The sequence below is a fragment of the Mobula birostris genome, chromosome 8 (assembly GCF_030028105.1).
Source record: "Mobula birostris isolate sMobBir1 chromosome 8, sMobBir1.hap1, whole genome shotgun sequence".
Classification (NCBI taxonomy): domain Eukaryota; kingdom Metazoa; phylum Chordata; class Chondrichthyes; order Myliobatiformes; family Myliobatidae; genus Mobula; species Mobula birostris.
In genome coordinates, this window is record NC_092377.1 from 5,782,544 (window position 1) to 5,798,881 (window position 16,338).

The 16,338-nt window shown below is 42.4% G+C and overlaps 1 protein-coding gene across 1 annotated transcript in view; it reads left to right on the top strand.

Annotated features, from left to right (window-relative positions):
* The window catches only part of LOC140201125 (butyrophilin subfamily 1 member A1-like), a 76,998-nt gene extending 62,895 nt beyond the window's left edge, over window positions 1-14,103 (top strand). Inside the window, exons 5-6 of the mRNA XM_072264751.1 lie at window positions 7,205-7,328; window positions 11,536-14,103. Coding sequence (XP_072120852.1) covers window positions 7,205-7,299 — 95 coding nt within the window. The 3' untranslated portion in view covers window positions 7,300-7,328; window positions 11,536-14,103. The remainder of the gene's footprint in view (window positions 1-7,204; window positions 7,329-11,535) is intronic.
* Window positions 14,104-16,338: the final 2,235 nt, after the last annotated feature.

A 16,338-nucleotide genomic window follows, 5' to 3' on the forward strand; every position in this document is an offset into this window, starting at 1 on the left:
AGGGCCTGGGAAATGAATATTCAAGAGTATATACGTCCTATCGAAAGGACAGACTGATGGGCAGAGGGGGTGGGGTGGCTCTGTTGGTGAGGAATGATATTCAGTCCCTTGCGAGGGGGGACATAGAATCAGGAGACGTAGAGTCAGTATGAATAGAACTGAGAAATTCTAAGGGTAGAAAGACCCTAATGGGAGTTATCTACAGGCCCCCAAACAGTAGTCTGGATGTAGGGTGTAAGTTGCATCAAGAGTTAAAATTGGCATGTTGCAAAGGTTGTTATGGAGGATTTCAACATGCAGGTAGACTGGAGGAATCAGGTTGGTACTGGACCCCAAGAAAGGGAGTTTGTGGAGTCCCTCCGAGATGGATTCTTAGAACAGTTTGTACTGGAGCCTACCAGAGAGAATGCAATTCTAGATTTAGTGTTGTGCAATGAACCAGATTTGATCAGGGACCTTGAGGTAAAGGAGCCATTAGGAGGTAGTGACCATAATATGATAAGTTTTAATCTACAATTTGAGAGGGAGAAGGGAAACGCAGAAGTGTCAGTATTACAGTTGAACAAAGGGAACTATGGTGCTATGAGGGAGGAGCTGACCAAAGTTCAGTGGAATAATACCCCAGCAGGGATGACAGTGGAACAGCAATGGCAAGTGTTTCTGGGAATAATGCGGAAGATGCAGGATCAGTTCGTTCCAAAGAGGAAGAAGGAGAGTAAGGAGAGGCCGTGGCTGACGAGGGAAGTAATGGACAGTATAAAAATAAAAGAGAAGTATAACATATCAAAGACAAGTGGGAAGCCGGAGGACTGGGAAACTTTTAAAGAGCAACAGAAGGTAACTGAAAAGGCAATACACAGAGAAAAAAATGAGGTACGAAGGTAAACTAGCCATGTATATAAAGGAGGATAGAAAAGGCTTCTTTAGGTATGTGAAAAGGCAAAAAATAGTTAAGACCAAAATTGGGCCCTTGAAGACAGAAATGGGTGAATTTATTATGGGGAACAAGGAAATGGCAGATGAGTTGAACAGGTACTTTGGATCTGTCTTCACTAGGGAAGACACAAACAATCTCCCAGATGTAATAGTGGCCAGAGGACCTAGGGTAATAGATGAACTGAAGGAAATTTATTTTAGGCAGGAAATGGTGTTGGATAGACTGTTAGGTCTGAAGACTGATAAGTCCCCGGGACCTGATGGTCTGCATCCCAAGGTACATAAGGAGGTGGCTTTAGAAATTGTGGACACATTGGTAATCATTTTCCAATGTTCTATAGATTCAGGATCAGTTCCTGTGGATTGGAGGGTGGCTAATGTTGTCCCTCCCTTCAAGAAGGGAGGAAGTGAGAAAACAGGGAATTATAGACTGGTTAGCCTGACGTCGGTGGTGGAAAAGATGCTGGAGTCAATTATAAAAGATGAAATTACGACACATCTGGATAGCAGTAACAGGATTGGTCCAAGTCTGCATGGATTTACAAAGGGGAAATCGTGCTTGACTAATCTTCTGGAATTTTTTGAGGATGTAAGTATGAAAATGGACAAGGGAGAGCCAGTGGATGTAGTGTACCTGGACGTTCAGAAAGCCTTTGATAAAGTCCCACATAGGAGATTAGTGGGCAAAATTAGGGCACATGGTATTGGGGGCAGAGTACTGAGATGGATTGAAAATTGGCTGGCTGACAGAAAACAAAGAGTAGCGATTAACGGCTCCCTTTCAGAATGGCAGGCGGTGACCAGTGGGGTACCGCAGGGTTCAGTGCTGGGACCACAGCTGTTTACAATATAAATGATTTAGATGAGGAAATTAAAAGTAACATTAGCAAATTTGCAGATGACACAAAGCTGGGTGGCAGTGTGAAATGTGAGGAGGATGTTATGAGAATGCAGGGTGACTTGGACAGGCTGGGTGAGTGGGCAGATGCAGTTTAATGTGGATAACTGTGAGGTTATCCACTTTGGTGATAAGAACAGGAAGGCAGATTATTACCTAAATGGAGTCAAGTTAGGAAAAGGGGAAGTAGAACGAGATCTAGGTGTTCTTGTACATCAGTCACTGAAAGCAAGCATGCAAGTACAGCAGGCAGTGAAGAAAGCTAATGACATGCTGGCCTTCATAACAGGGGAAATTGAGTATAAGAGCAAAGAGGTCCTTCTGCAGTTGTACAGGGCCCTGGTGAGACCACACCTGGAGTACTGTGTGCAGTTCTCCAAATTTGAGGAAGGACATTCTTGCTATTGAGGGAGTGTAGCGTAGGTTCACAAGGTTAATTCCCGGGATGGCGGGACTGTCATATGTTGAAAAATTGGAGCGACTGGGCTTGTATACTCTGGAATTTAGAAGGCTGAGAGGGGATCTTATTGAAACATATAAGATTATTATGGGATTGGACACGCTGGAGGCAGGAAGCATGTTCCCGCTGATGGGTGAGTCCAGAACCAGAGGCCAGAGTTTAAGAATAAGGGGTAGGCCATTTAGAACGGAGTTGAGGAAAAACTTTTTCACCCAGAGAGTGGTGGATATATGGAATGCTCTGCCCCAGAAGGCTGTGGAGGCCAAGTCTCTGGATGCTTTCAAGAAAGAGATGGATAGAGCTCTTAAAGATAGTGGAATCAAAGGTTATGGGGATAAGGCAGGAACTGGATACTGATTGTGGATAATCAGTCATGATCACAGTGAGTGGTGGTGCTGGCTCAAAGGGCCGAATGGTCTACTCCTGCACCTCTTGTCTGTTGTCTATAATAAGAATTGTAGAGATACTTGAAGCTGGAAAAGGCTACAGAAGTATTTCTAAAGACCTGTGTGTTCATCAGTCCACAGTAAGAGAAATTGTCTACACATGAAGGAAATTCAGTGCTGTTGCTACTCTCCCTAGGAGTGGACCTGCATCAAGAGCACAATGTGCAATGCTGAAGAAGTTGAAAAAGAACCCAAAGGAAACAGCAAAAGGCCTGCAGAAACCTTTAGAACTTGATAAATCTATTCACTGTAAGGAAGACATTGAACAAGAATGGTGTTCAGGGAAAGACTACAGAGGAAACCACTGCTTTCTAAAAACAACATTGCTGCACATCTCAAGTTTGCAAAAGACCACCTGGATGTCCATAATACTTCTGGGACAGTGTTCTGTGGACAGGTGAAACAATAGTTGAATTTTTTGGCAGAAATGCACACTGCTACGTTTGGAGGAAATCCTCATCCCAACTGTGAAGCATAGTGGAAGGAGTATCATAGTTTGGGGCTGCTTTGCTGTCTCAGGGTATTGACAGCTTGTAGTCGTTAAAGGAACAATGAATTCAAAATTGTATCAAGACACTTTACAGAAGAATGTCAGGATAGCAGTCTGTGATCTGAAGCTTAATATAAGTTGGATGATGCAACAAGGCAATGATCCCAACCACAAGAATAAATAAACAACAGAATGCTTTAAAAAGAAGAAAATTTGTTTTTTGGAATGGTCGACTCGGAGACCAGACCTTAACCCAATTGAGATGCTGTGGCGTGTCCTGAAAATGGCTGCTCATGCAAGGGATCCCAGAAATATTGATGAACTGAAACAGTTTTGTATGGAGGAATCGTCAAAAATTCCTCCTCGTTGTTGTGCGAATCTGATCAGCAGCTACAAGAAACGTTTGGTGGAGGTTATTGCTGCTAAAGGGGGTTCCACCCGTCATTAAATACAAGGGTTCAGATACTATTTCCAGCCTGGATTTTGAATGGTTAAACAATGTGTTCAATAAAGACATGAAATGTACAATTGTTTGTGTGTTACTAGTTCAGGCAGATTGTGTTTGTCTATTATTGTGACTTAGATGAAGGTCAGACCACATTTTATGAGTAATAAATGCAGAAAACCAGGTTCATTCATAGCTTGTCACATCAGACAACCAACCACTCTAGTGTTGTTTGGTTGATGTTGAGCAGGTCAGTGTCAGCTAAATCAGGTGAGAGCGGACAGTTGTGCAGAACGTGTTCAATGTTCTGCAACCTTTCGCCACACTCGCAGGATTTGCTGATCTTTAAACCCCACTTCACCATATTGTCTCCCGTCCTACAAACTCCCGCTCTCGCTCTGTTGAGAGTGCACCACTTCCGTCTGGCAGCATTTCTGTGGGGTCTTGCACTGTATTGTTTGGTGGGGTTCTGGCTTCTGCTGTTGCCAGAGGTCAATCCTGTATGTTTGGGGGGGATGTTCCGTGCAGTTGTTCCTCCACTGTAGCAAAACTTTTCCTCGATTTTAGGCAGTTGGAAACTGGCACATGATGATGTAGTGGGTGCTGTGGATCCGAGTTCTGTTTACCTTTTTCAATTTTTGTTGTAGCGTGTCTTCGGATCTCTGGGGGAGCAATGCCTGCAACTCTGTAAATGATGTTAGTGGGTGTGGGGCGCAGTGTGCCCGTGATTATTCGGCAGGCTTCGTTAAGCAATGGGTCTATTTTCTTCACATGGACTGATCTGCCCCACACAGGTGCACAGTATTCTGCAGGTGCATAGCAGAGTGCTAGGGCAGTTGATCTAAGTGTGTGAGCATTAGCTCCCCATTTCATGCCTGCTAATTTTTTCAAGAAAGAATTGCGAGAGCCAACTTTCCCTCAGAGTTTTTGGATGTGGGTGGCAAATGAGAGCGTCCTGTCCAGTGTCACGCCCAGGTAAATTGGAGTCGGATGGTGTTCGAGCTCCTCCCCACATCAGAAGATCTTGAGTTCCGAACTGCTTCTCGATTCCTCAGGTGGAATGCACACACTTGAGTTTTTGATGGAACCCATTTTTCATAATACTGCTTCATTGCTTCGAGGACTGCGATTTTCTAGGAGGCTTCTTATTAGTTTGACTATGGTTTCGTTCTTTAACATTTTAGATAATTTCAGTAGAAGGCCTCTGTGATTCAGTGTCGTATGCTGCTGTTAAGTCAATGAATACTGCCCCTGTAATTTGTCGCATTTCGAAGCCATCCTCAATATACTAGGTTAAGTTCAGGACTTGACTGCGGCAAGAGCGGCCTGGCCTGAACCCGGCTTGGTCTAGTGTTAGAAGATCTTCAACTAAGGGGGATATTCTTTCCAGTATGAATCTCTCGTAGAGATTATAGAGGGCGCAGAACAAATAATTGCAAAGGGTTCACAAACTTTTTCTTGCAACTTTAAATATAATGTTTGCCAAATAAAGCAGAAGAAACTAATTGCAATCTGGAGTACTGTGGCAGAAGATTCAGTCATGTGTTTCAGAAGAGAATTGGATAAATGCCACAGAGGAACGAAAAAATAAGACTTTACTGTAGAACTTAGCAACACAGTATAGGCCTTTCTGCCCACAATGTTATGTTGATCTTGTAACCTGCTTTTAGTTCAATCTAACATTTCCCTTCTACATAGCCATCCATTTTTTCTATCATCTGTGTGCCTATATAAGAGTTTCTTAAATGCCCCTAATTTATCTGCCTCTACCACCACCCCTGCTAGTGAGTTCATGCACCCACCACTGTGTGAAAGACGTGACTCTAACATCCCCTCTGAACTTTCCTCTAATCCCCTGAAAATTAAGTCCCCTTGCCATTTCCGCTCTGGAAAAAAGTCCCTGGTATCCATTCGATCTATGCCTCTTATCATCTTGTACACCTTTTACCAAGTCACCTCTCATCCTCCTTCACGCCAAACAAAGATGTCCTGGCTCGCTCAACCTACCCTCATAAGACATGCTCTCTAATCCTGCAGAATACTGGTAAATTTCCTCTGCACTCTCTAAAACTTCCACATCCTTCCTATGTTGAGACAACAGAACTGAGCACAATATTCCAAGTGTGGTTTAACGAGAGGTTTATAGAGCAGCAATATATTTTGTCTGTAAGGCAACAGCCTTGGATTTATGATGTCCTTAGAAACATCGAAAAACTACAGCACAATACAGCCCTTCGGCCCACGATGCTATGCCGAACAATTAGTGAGGTGACTGCAGAAGTACTTGCCAACATCTAGCATGAATGATGGTACCACTCCCTATCAGTGGAGTTGATTGAAATCCACTCCAGTTGGAGTTGGTCAGAGATCAATAACCCTGATATCTGTACAAATGAAAGACCTTGCTACAAGCTGTGTGTGTGTGTGCAGCGAATGTTCTCTACTGAGTCCTGTCCTTGTCTGTTGTGCTACAGAAATAGCATTCCTGACATAGTTACTGCCAGTATTTCATCCCTCCCTTAAAGTTTGGAACTTTACAAAGTAGGCAACCGATGCAAAAAAATGTGGAAGCGTGTGCTGCTTCCTCAGATCCTGATCTCAGGTGCTATCCGTATGTTTTTTGCATGTTCTCTTTGACTATATTGGCTTCCCTGAGGTGGTTATTTCCCACTACATCACAACCTGTGTGTTAGTCATTGGGTTAATTGGTCACTTTCATTTATCCCAGTCTAGGCACCAGGCAAATTAGGGTGGTTAATGGAAGTCACAGAGCACAACAGGCCCTTCATCCCATCTAATCCATGCTGAATAAGTTTCATCGACCTGCACCTGGACCTATAGCTCTCCATATCCCTCCCATCAGTGTACATATCAAAACTTGCCTCTACTATTGCAATCGACACCACATTTGCCAGTTCTGTATGTGAAGAAAAGTAGGTTGCAGGCGGTCAAGTAGGGAAATGAGATTGAGATTGCATTGAAGCCACTGGCATAGACTCGGGAAAAGTCTGAATGGCTTTCACTGTCATAAAGAATGGTCGTGGATTTTTATTTATTAATCTTTCTAAAGTATAAAATAATTAGAAGATGCTGGAGCACTCAGCAGGTCAGCCTAGATATGATATGGAAGAAAGTTCACATTTCAGGTGGATGCAACACAAAATGTGTGGAGGGTCAGGCTGCATCAGTTGAGGGAATTGGACAGTTGACGTTTCGGGTTGAGACCTTCATCTGGACGACCCAAATGAAGGGGCACAACCCAAAATGTCAGCGGCTCATTTCCTTCCATGGATGTTGCCTGACCAGCTACATTCCTTCAGTACTTTACATTTTGCTCCAGATTCTAGTATTTGCAATCTCTTGTGGCTCCTCTTCAGAGAAAAGCCTAGTTCAAATGAAAGATCATCTATTTGAAACATGAAACATTAGCCTTTCTGAAACAGCTGCACGTTATAGTTGATAGGTTACGTGTTTCCTGTGAGGTGTGGGTGCCGAGTATACTGGTAAACAATGTTAGTATGTTTTGCAGTTCACAGGATACCTTTGGGAACAGTGATTGGTGCTACCGGAGCCAGCATCTGTGCACTTGTCTTGATTTTGGCTGTCTGTTGGAGTTGGTGGTAACAAGTGGGCAATGCAACTGGGGTCCTGTGGTGAGTATCAGGCCATGCAGAGGTGCTATCTAAGCAGATTATGGTTCCCTTCAGTACAACTATAAAATGATCAGAGAAGAAGGAATACAATCAGTTCCTCGTGCTAGCTCTGCCATTCAGTACAATGATGCATGATCTTTTATCTCTGTTATTCCCTGTGTTAAGCACCATATCCTTGATTCCTTTTATATCCAACGTTTTGTCAGTGTCATTTGACTGGTTGCATCACTGTCTGGTATGGACAAGGTTGGAAAAAGCTGCAGAAAGCTGCAAACTCGGCCAGGTCCATCTTGGGCACTTATTGAGAACATCTTCAAAAGGTAATGCCTTAAGAGGAAGGCATCAATTATTAATAACCCCCATCACCCTGAACATGCCCTCTTCTGTTTGTATTTTATAGTTTTTATGTTCTGTTCTGTGCTGCTGCCGCAAAGAAAAACTGAGCCAAGTTGTTGACAGTCAGAATTGGCCATTTCTGCTAGAGGCATAAATAAAGAACAAGTTATCTAAAGATATTGAGGCTTGATATTACGTCCTTAAGGCTGCCAACACCCAGAGAGAAGATGAGCTGTTCTTCCACAAGCTTGGTCCATGAAGCCACAGACAGAAAAGCCAGAATTGGATGCAGAATTACAGTGACAAAGTTCAAAATAAGTTTATTATTTTAAGTACATATATGTCACTATATACTGTCTGATTCATTTTCTTGCAGGCATTCACAATAAATACAAAGTACCACAATAGACTCAGTGAGAAACTACACACAAAGATGGGCAAACAACCAAAGTGCAAAATCAAAAAGAAAAATGAAATAGTAATAGATAAATAAGTAATAAATAATAGTGTTTTAGAGTCTTTGCACAGTTGCAGACAGATAACTGGAAGCTTCTACAGATTGAACACTGATGTGTGTTTGGCTTCTCCAATCTAGTGATCATATTGTGAATACCAGATGCAGTGCAACAGATTGGAGTAAATGAATCATTGTTTCAGATAGAAGTACTGTGTGGGTTCCAAGATTGCATCAAGGGGGTGAAGTGACAGGTGTTAAATCTTCTGTTGTTTCATAGCAAAGTGCTATGGGAGAGAATGATTGGTGGGAGCAGAAGAGCAAGTCGGGGGGGTGTGAAGGGAGAGTGGTGAGAGAGAAAGGAATGTGTGCTGGTAGAATCGTGGAGCTGGCAGAAGTTACAAAAGATGATCAGTTTGGTGTGAAGGCTGATGGACTGAACGGTAAAGATCAGAATCATGTTTAATATCACTGCATTGTGAAATGCTGACTTCCTCCAGCGTTTTGTGTGTATTGCTTTGGATTTCCAGTATCTGCAGATTTTCTTGTGTTTGTGCTTCAACTGTTTATTTCTATGCACAGATGCTACTTGACTCACTGAATTCTTCCAGCATTTTGTGTTGTATCAGATTTGCAACATCAGCAGTCTCTGTTGTGTTTGCAGAGGCTGCCCACACCCTCCTTGCTCCTCTATCTGGTGCTGGTTCCATCTGCCCCTTGGTTCCTTTTATCACCTCCTTCACTGATCAGAATCCAGCACTACTTACTTTTGTGTTCCAGTTTATTCCACTCCACCTGCTGTCTCCAACCCTAACACTTTCCACCCCTTCTCTTTCTTTGTCCACCACAGTTTTTCATTCACTTGCTCAAGCCCTCCTTTTCCCCACAGGGCACAACTTGTCTGTCATTTTACACTCCTCAGTCTACCACCTCAGACTCCCATCTCACCGCTCTCCTCCTGAGCCCTGATGGAGGGTTTCTACCCAAAACATCGACTGGTGGGAAAGCAGCATCCATCATTAAGAATCTCCACCATCCGGGCCATGCTCTCTTCTCATTGCTGCCATCAAGGGGAGAGATACAGAAGCCTTCTGTCCCATGCCAGCAGATTCAGGAGCGGTTATTACCCCTCAAACATCAGGCTCGTGAACCTGATGGGGTAACTTCACTCAGTTCAGCACTGAACTGATTCTACAACCTATGGACTTGTATTCAAAGCCTCTGCAATTCATGTTCTCAGTATTGTTTATTATTATTGTATTTGCACAGTTTGTCTTCATTTGCACATTGGTTCATTGTTAGTCTTCAAGCCTTGGAGAAGAACAGCACAGAAACAAACCATTTGGTCCCTCTAGCCCATGCTAAAACTATTTAAACTGCCTACTCCCATTGACCTGCAACAGGGCCCTCCGTACCCCTACCACCCATGTACCCATCCAAACTTAAACGTTGAAATCTAACTCGCATGCACCACTTGTGTTGGTAGCTCATTCCACACACTCACGATACTCTGTGAAGAGGTTTCACCTCATGTTCCTCTAAACTCATGATCTCTGTACACACACGACCTTTGTGCAAAAAGCCTGTTTGCCTTTTCCTCATCTATACCCCTTATAATTTTTTTCACCTCTATCAAATGCCCAATCAATCTTCTGTGTTCTAAAGAATACAGTCCAAACCTATTCAGTCTTTCCTTATAAATCAGGTCCTCCAGACCCAGCAACACCATTGTAATTTTTCCCTTTCAACCTTGTTTACATTTTTTCTGTAGGTAGGTGACCAAAACTGCGCACAATACTCCAAATTAGGCCTCACCATTGTCTTATACAACTTGAACATAACAGCCCATCTTCTGTACTCGGTACATTGATTTATGAAGGCCGATATGCCAAAAGCTTTCTTTATGACCCTATCTACTTATGCCACTTCCAATGAATTATGGATTATGAATTATGCCCTACTGTCCACTGTGTAAGACCCACCCTGGTTGGTCCTACCGAAGTGCAAAACCTCACATTGTCTCTATTAAATTCCATCTGCCATTTTTCTGTCCACTTTTCCAATTGATGCAAGCCACGATGGCCTTCCTCACTGTTGACTACACCCCAAATCTTGGTGTCATCCGCAAATTTGCTGATCCTTCAGTAAATATTCAGATCATCGATATACAGTAGATGACAAACAACAAAGGGCTCAGCACCGATTCCTGCAGCACGTCAGTAATCACAGGCCTCCAGTCAGAGAGGCAACCATCTTCTACCATTCTCTGGCTTCTCCCTGAAGCCAATGTATCATCTAATTTACTGCCTCACACCTTTGTGTGTAGCTTTTCATTGATTCCACTGTATTTCTTTGTTTTACTGTGAATGCCCATAAGAAAATGAATCTTGGGGGGTAGTATGTTGTGGCATATATACATTTTGATAATTTACTTTGAATTTTGGTCATCTCACCTTTCCATTCTGAGCCCTGATACAGGGCTTTGACCCGAACCATCGACATTTCCTTTCCTCCCACAGATGCTGCAACCATTCTCCCCTTGAGCTGAAGTTGTTCTAGTCTGCCAAAGGTGGTACAGAATTAGATACAGTTGCTCCAGCTGGATCTGACCAATGTTAATATACAGTAGCATCCGGTTGGAATCTTTATCCCAGCCTCTTAAGACCATAACAGGAGGAATTCATCTTATTCTTCCAATTTCCCTACCTCCTCTGCATCTGCATGAGGTTGTTTGTATAAGACATTGGTGAGATCAAATTTTGAGTATAATGTGTAGTTCTAATTGCTTACCTACAGGAAAGAGTACAGTGAAAATTTACAAGGATGTTGCTGGGATTTGAAGGCCTGGGTTATAGGAAAATGTTGAATAAGTTAAGACTCTATTCCCTAAAGCATAGGAGAATGAGGGAAATTTGGTCCAGGTGTACACAATTATGAAGGGATAGATAGGGTAAATGCAAGCAGGCTTTTTCCACTGAGGTTTAATGAGACTAGAACTACAGTCATAGCTTAAGAGTGAAGGATGAAATATTTAAGGGGAATGTGAGGGGGATCTTCTTCACTCAGAGGGTGGTGCAAGTTGCCAGTGGAAGTGGTGGATGCAAGTTCCATTGCAACATTTTAAAGAGAAATACACGGTGTGCTGAGGAGCTCAGCAGGTCAGGCAACATCTATGAATGGGAATAAAACGGTCAGCGTTTCCGGCCAAGACTCTTCATTAGTACTCGAAGCTTTAAAGCGAGTTTGGATAAGAACGTGGTTGAGAGGGGTATGGAGGACTATGTACCAGGTACAGATCAGTGGGATTGGATAAGATAACTGACGCAGACAAGATGATCTGAAGGGCCTGTTTCTGTGCTGTAATATTCTGTGTTTCTATGACACAAAGTAAATATTAACCTCTACTCTGGTTAACAGGTTCCCCCTGTGTGACTGTCTATATCACTGAAGACTCTGCTGGTTAAAAGAAACCTCTGGTGCAGATGCAGAACAAACTTGAAGGGGGTGTAAAGCACTTGGCTCCACTCTGTACGCAACAAAGACTCACCTCCGTTCCCATTGACACTAGAGCCAACTGCATCCATGCACTCAACTTTCTTTGAAAGCAGCAATTCCTGTAGTAAACTGCATGGGGAATGATGCTGTCGGCAAAGAACAAAACTATCAAAGACCGGTGCTGTGTTAATGGGTTTGTTTTTGCACTTTACAGTGTGGTACCAGCACTGTGTTGTAGCAAGTGTTCCAATGGTAAACCTGTGTATTGCTGCAAAAACTGACTTCTACAATCAGGGACACTGCAAATCGATTTCTGACAACTATTGAATTTTCAATTTATGACCTGTCTGTAGTTATAGCAGTGACTTTACTGAAACAATAATTGTAGACTCACTCAGTCTGTTTATACCATTGAACCGTGCACTTCAAGGACCATACACGGCTAGCAATGAATAGATTTGGACATCTTATCATCCAGTGAGAAGGGGATTAAACTGGCATAATTAAATTTCTTAAGTGAAGTACAGCATAACTCCTTAAGATGTTGCTGTGGAAGCAAATCTGTATTATTGGGACGGATGGATCCGAGGTTCCAGAAGTATTGTAAGGGAAAAGGTGTTTCTCTCGGTACAGTTGTCACACTTTTCATTGTAACTTTCAGTCCTTTGGTTTGGAAGTGACATCTCGAAACAATCCAGTGTTCTAACTACTTTCTCTACCTCCCATTTCTTTCACCTGAGAATTGGGGACCCATTGTGGGTAAGGTTTCCTTTTTCAGCCTTTCAGGCACAGGATACACTGTCAGAATGATGAGTTAGATTGCAGTAAACTGCAAAGATTTTGAGTATATGATGATGCAAATAATACTGTTCCACTCCATGCCTCAACCATTTCTCTTTACAAAGTGCCCCAGTCCTGTTCTCCATCAGCTAATCTCTCTGTGAGGATCCAATCTTAAAATAATGTTACATTTATTACAACTGTCTAGGTAATCTCAATTTTTTGTTGAGTCACTTCTTGGCCTGTAGTGTTCCTGGGGAAATAAAAAAAACAATTCTGGAACAGGTTACAGCTCACCATTCCCAGTCCAGCAGTGGGATCATATTTTCTGTTGGGTTGTAACTAATGCAGGTAAGGCTGCTTGTTAGGGGGTGCACTGCCTTGGTGCTTTGATACAGCACAAGGATTGGCTGGGATCATCCTAAAGCAGCTGATAGTCTACCATACTGCACGTTTGACCTCTGTTGTGTACGGGTCCATAGTAGAAGGCACAATGTTTCTTTGAAACTATAAGTGAGTTAATGAGGTTTCAGATCAGATTCGGTATTGAGATTTGAAACTGTCATTCTGGTTATGCAAAGTAATTTCTACATACTTCAGCTTTCCAGCCCCTCCAAATTGCACAAGTTGCTTTCATTGTTGACTGACCATTATTCACTCCCGGAGTTGTGATGTTGAACTTGATTATGCCTCGCAAAGTTGAACTGTAAAGCCTGTCCTTTTACATTTGGTTTTCCACTCCCCAATTGTTGATATGCTGAAGAGACAAAGGTTAATACAGTATCTGTATTGTTATATAAAATTACATCTCTGAGTAACACTGACAGTGGAAGATCCTGACTTCCACTGTGTGCATTGACTTTTTCTATGCAGAGCTATTGTTTCAAGAACATATCCTGTGTTGAAACCAGTACCTTTTGTACACAGCCTCCTATCGTTATAGATGTTTCCTGCTCCAATTTCTGCATGTTGGACTTGCCATAAGTACTTTAGTTAGTCATTATCTCATTTCCAGTTTCAAACTTGACCTGGTTAGTTTTAGTAACTGATGTCTCGATTTCCAAAGGACTAAGACAATTGGCAGCAATTATGTTCCATGCAGTGAGTTTGGAGATCATAGTTGAGTGTAGCTCAGATGAAGCTGACTGGAAATGTCCACAATCAACTTCCCTCTGATACAGATATGGACTGTCACACCAACATAAACAAGAATGGCTGCAAGCTTTGTAATTGGTTCCCATAGTGCTGGTAAGCTTGCCAGTTCTGGTGAAGAGTAGAGTAGAGCGTAAATGCTGGGCCATTGAATGGACCTGTGCTAATCATGGGGTCAGACATGGGAATGCTAGGTTCAATAACTGCAATACTACAGAGAGTATTAAGTTGCAGTAATGCCAATTCTGTAGTGTAAGGTTAGTAGATATTAATATTTGCCTTTTTTGTATGATTTTCTGTATAATGATTGGCTAAGCCTGTGTTCACTGGCTCCTGTTCACAACTTCCTTCTGTTGGTCAGTTACCCAGAGAGGGGAGGGAGAGTTGACAGCCTTGAGTTTGATGTCTCACACCATTACATTAAGTGTCAAGTCACTGATCATTTTTAGTTCTATAACCCTTGCCAAACAAAAACATGGAAATGTGTTTGTTTAATGATGTTTGTTTCTTTCCCCTCTGATTCAGAGGCTTTGACATTTAAATACATCAATAATTTAGTTTCTGCATGTGTTTCATTCATTTCTCCCTATACCATTCTCCAAGTTGTACACATCAAAGGAAGAGTCTTTGAATGTCCAAGATCTGTTGCACTGGATAATGGCTGGCTTGTTCCTCAACCCAACACTCCTCCCCCACCTTACCAAACTCATTGGTGCTACAACTTTTAAAAATCATCACTGTAGGTCCTGGGAGATGTAGTTTAGCCGCTGTGTGCAGTGGTATCAGCTTGAAACATTTGCTGTGAAAACACGTAAAATTAAAAACACTGCAGATGAAGAATTCTGCTTCACTCCACTGATGCTGTCTGGTGTGAGCATTTTCAGCATCTTCTGATTTTATTTGAGGTTTCTGGCTGGATTGCCTGGAATTTCTCAGCCTTGGGAAGAGAATGTGAGTTGTTGCATGATTAGATTATGAAGACACATAGTCCTCTTTTTATTGTCATTTAGTAATGCATGCATTAAGAAATGATACATTATTTTCTCCGGTGTGATATCACAAAACAGGACAGACCAAGAATGAAAAAACTGACAAAACCACGTAATTATAACATATAGTTACAACAGTGCAACAATACCATAACTTGATGAAGAAGTCCATGAGCACAGTAAAGTTCAAAGTCTCTCAAATGTCCCACATCTCACGCAGACGGGAGAAGGAAGAAAAACTCTCCCTGCCATGCCGACCAATCCGACTCTGAGTCATCCGAAAACTTCGAGCTCTGATCAGCTGTCCGACACCGAGTACTGAACGCCATCTCTGTCCGAACGATTCGACCTCCTTCTCGGTCGCCAACAGCAGGCAAAGCCGGGAATTTTGAGGCCTACCCTGCGAAAGATTCCGGACCACGCAGTAACGACAGCAGCAAACGAGCGTTTCAGAAATTTTTCCAGATGTTGCTCTGTGCTTTCACGTCCATTCTCCATCAAATCAGAATTGTCCACGGCCTCTATTTAACAGATACGATATCATTTTTCACCAGAGGGCTGCGCAGGTGCGCCGCCGTCTTCTCCTCCCGCCTATATTACATCTTGAATGTTAGTGTTCTGGACCTGCCTTGGACTGGAATAGGATCTAACCGTTTTGGAGAGAATTCCATATATGACTTAGTCTTGTACTTTAAACTGCTTTCTGCCTTATTCTTGAAGGACCATTCGAGATGTTATGATTGTGCTCAGTGTAACACCATGCTGGGCTTTATTGATTGGCATCCATTTGTTTCCAGCTGGAGGTTGAACCCATTGTTGACCATGACCTTTGTATCTGACCCTCTGCAACTTCATTCAGAAAATAAAATACAAAATAGTACAGGGCCTTTGGTCCACAGTGCTGTGCTGGCCTTTTAACCTACTCCCAACATCAATCTAACCTTCTCTCCCTCATGGCCCCCCATTTCACTTTCATCCATCTGTCTGTCTAAGAGTGTCAAAGTTGAAAGGAAATTTATTATTTTAGTATATTTACATACAGTTGCAAGAAAATGTTTGTGAACCCTTTGCAATTACTTGGTTATACATAAAATGTGGTCTGATCTTCATCTAAAGCAAAATATCAGACGAACACAATCTGCCTGAACTAATAACACCCAAATAATTGTTGTACTAGTCAATACTGAGTACACCATTTAAGCAATCACAATCTAGTTTCAAAAAAATTATGTGTAACCCTGGGGGTACTGCCTTCTACAAAAGCTATTTGGAGTCAGGTATTACAATCAAAACGATGAGATTGGAGGTGTGGGTTGTAGAGGTGCCTTGCCCTATTTTTTTAAAAGTGGAAGTCAGGTCACTGACAGCCTGCTCTTCTCAAGAAAGATCTGTTTATGGGCACCATGCCTCAATCAAAACAACTTAAAGAGGATTGTAGAAGAATTGGAGAGATGCATGAAGCTGGAAAATGCTACAGACACATTTCTAAAGACCTGAGTGTTAATCAGTGTATAGTAAGAGAAATTGTCTACAAAGGAAAGAAATTCAGTGCTGTTGCCGCTCTCCCTAGGCGTGGGCATCCTGCAAAGATCACACCAACAGCACAATGTGCAAAGCTGAAAATGAAAAAGAACCGGAGGGTAACAGAAAAGGACCTGCAGAAATCTCTGCATCTTGTGATGTTAATGTGTCCACTATAAGAACAATACTGAACAAGAACGGTACTCATGTAAGGGCACCATGGAGGAAACCATTGTTCTCCAGAAAAAAAATTGCTGCATGTCTCAAGTGGCAAAAGACCAAC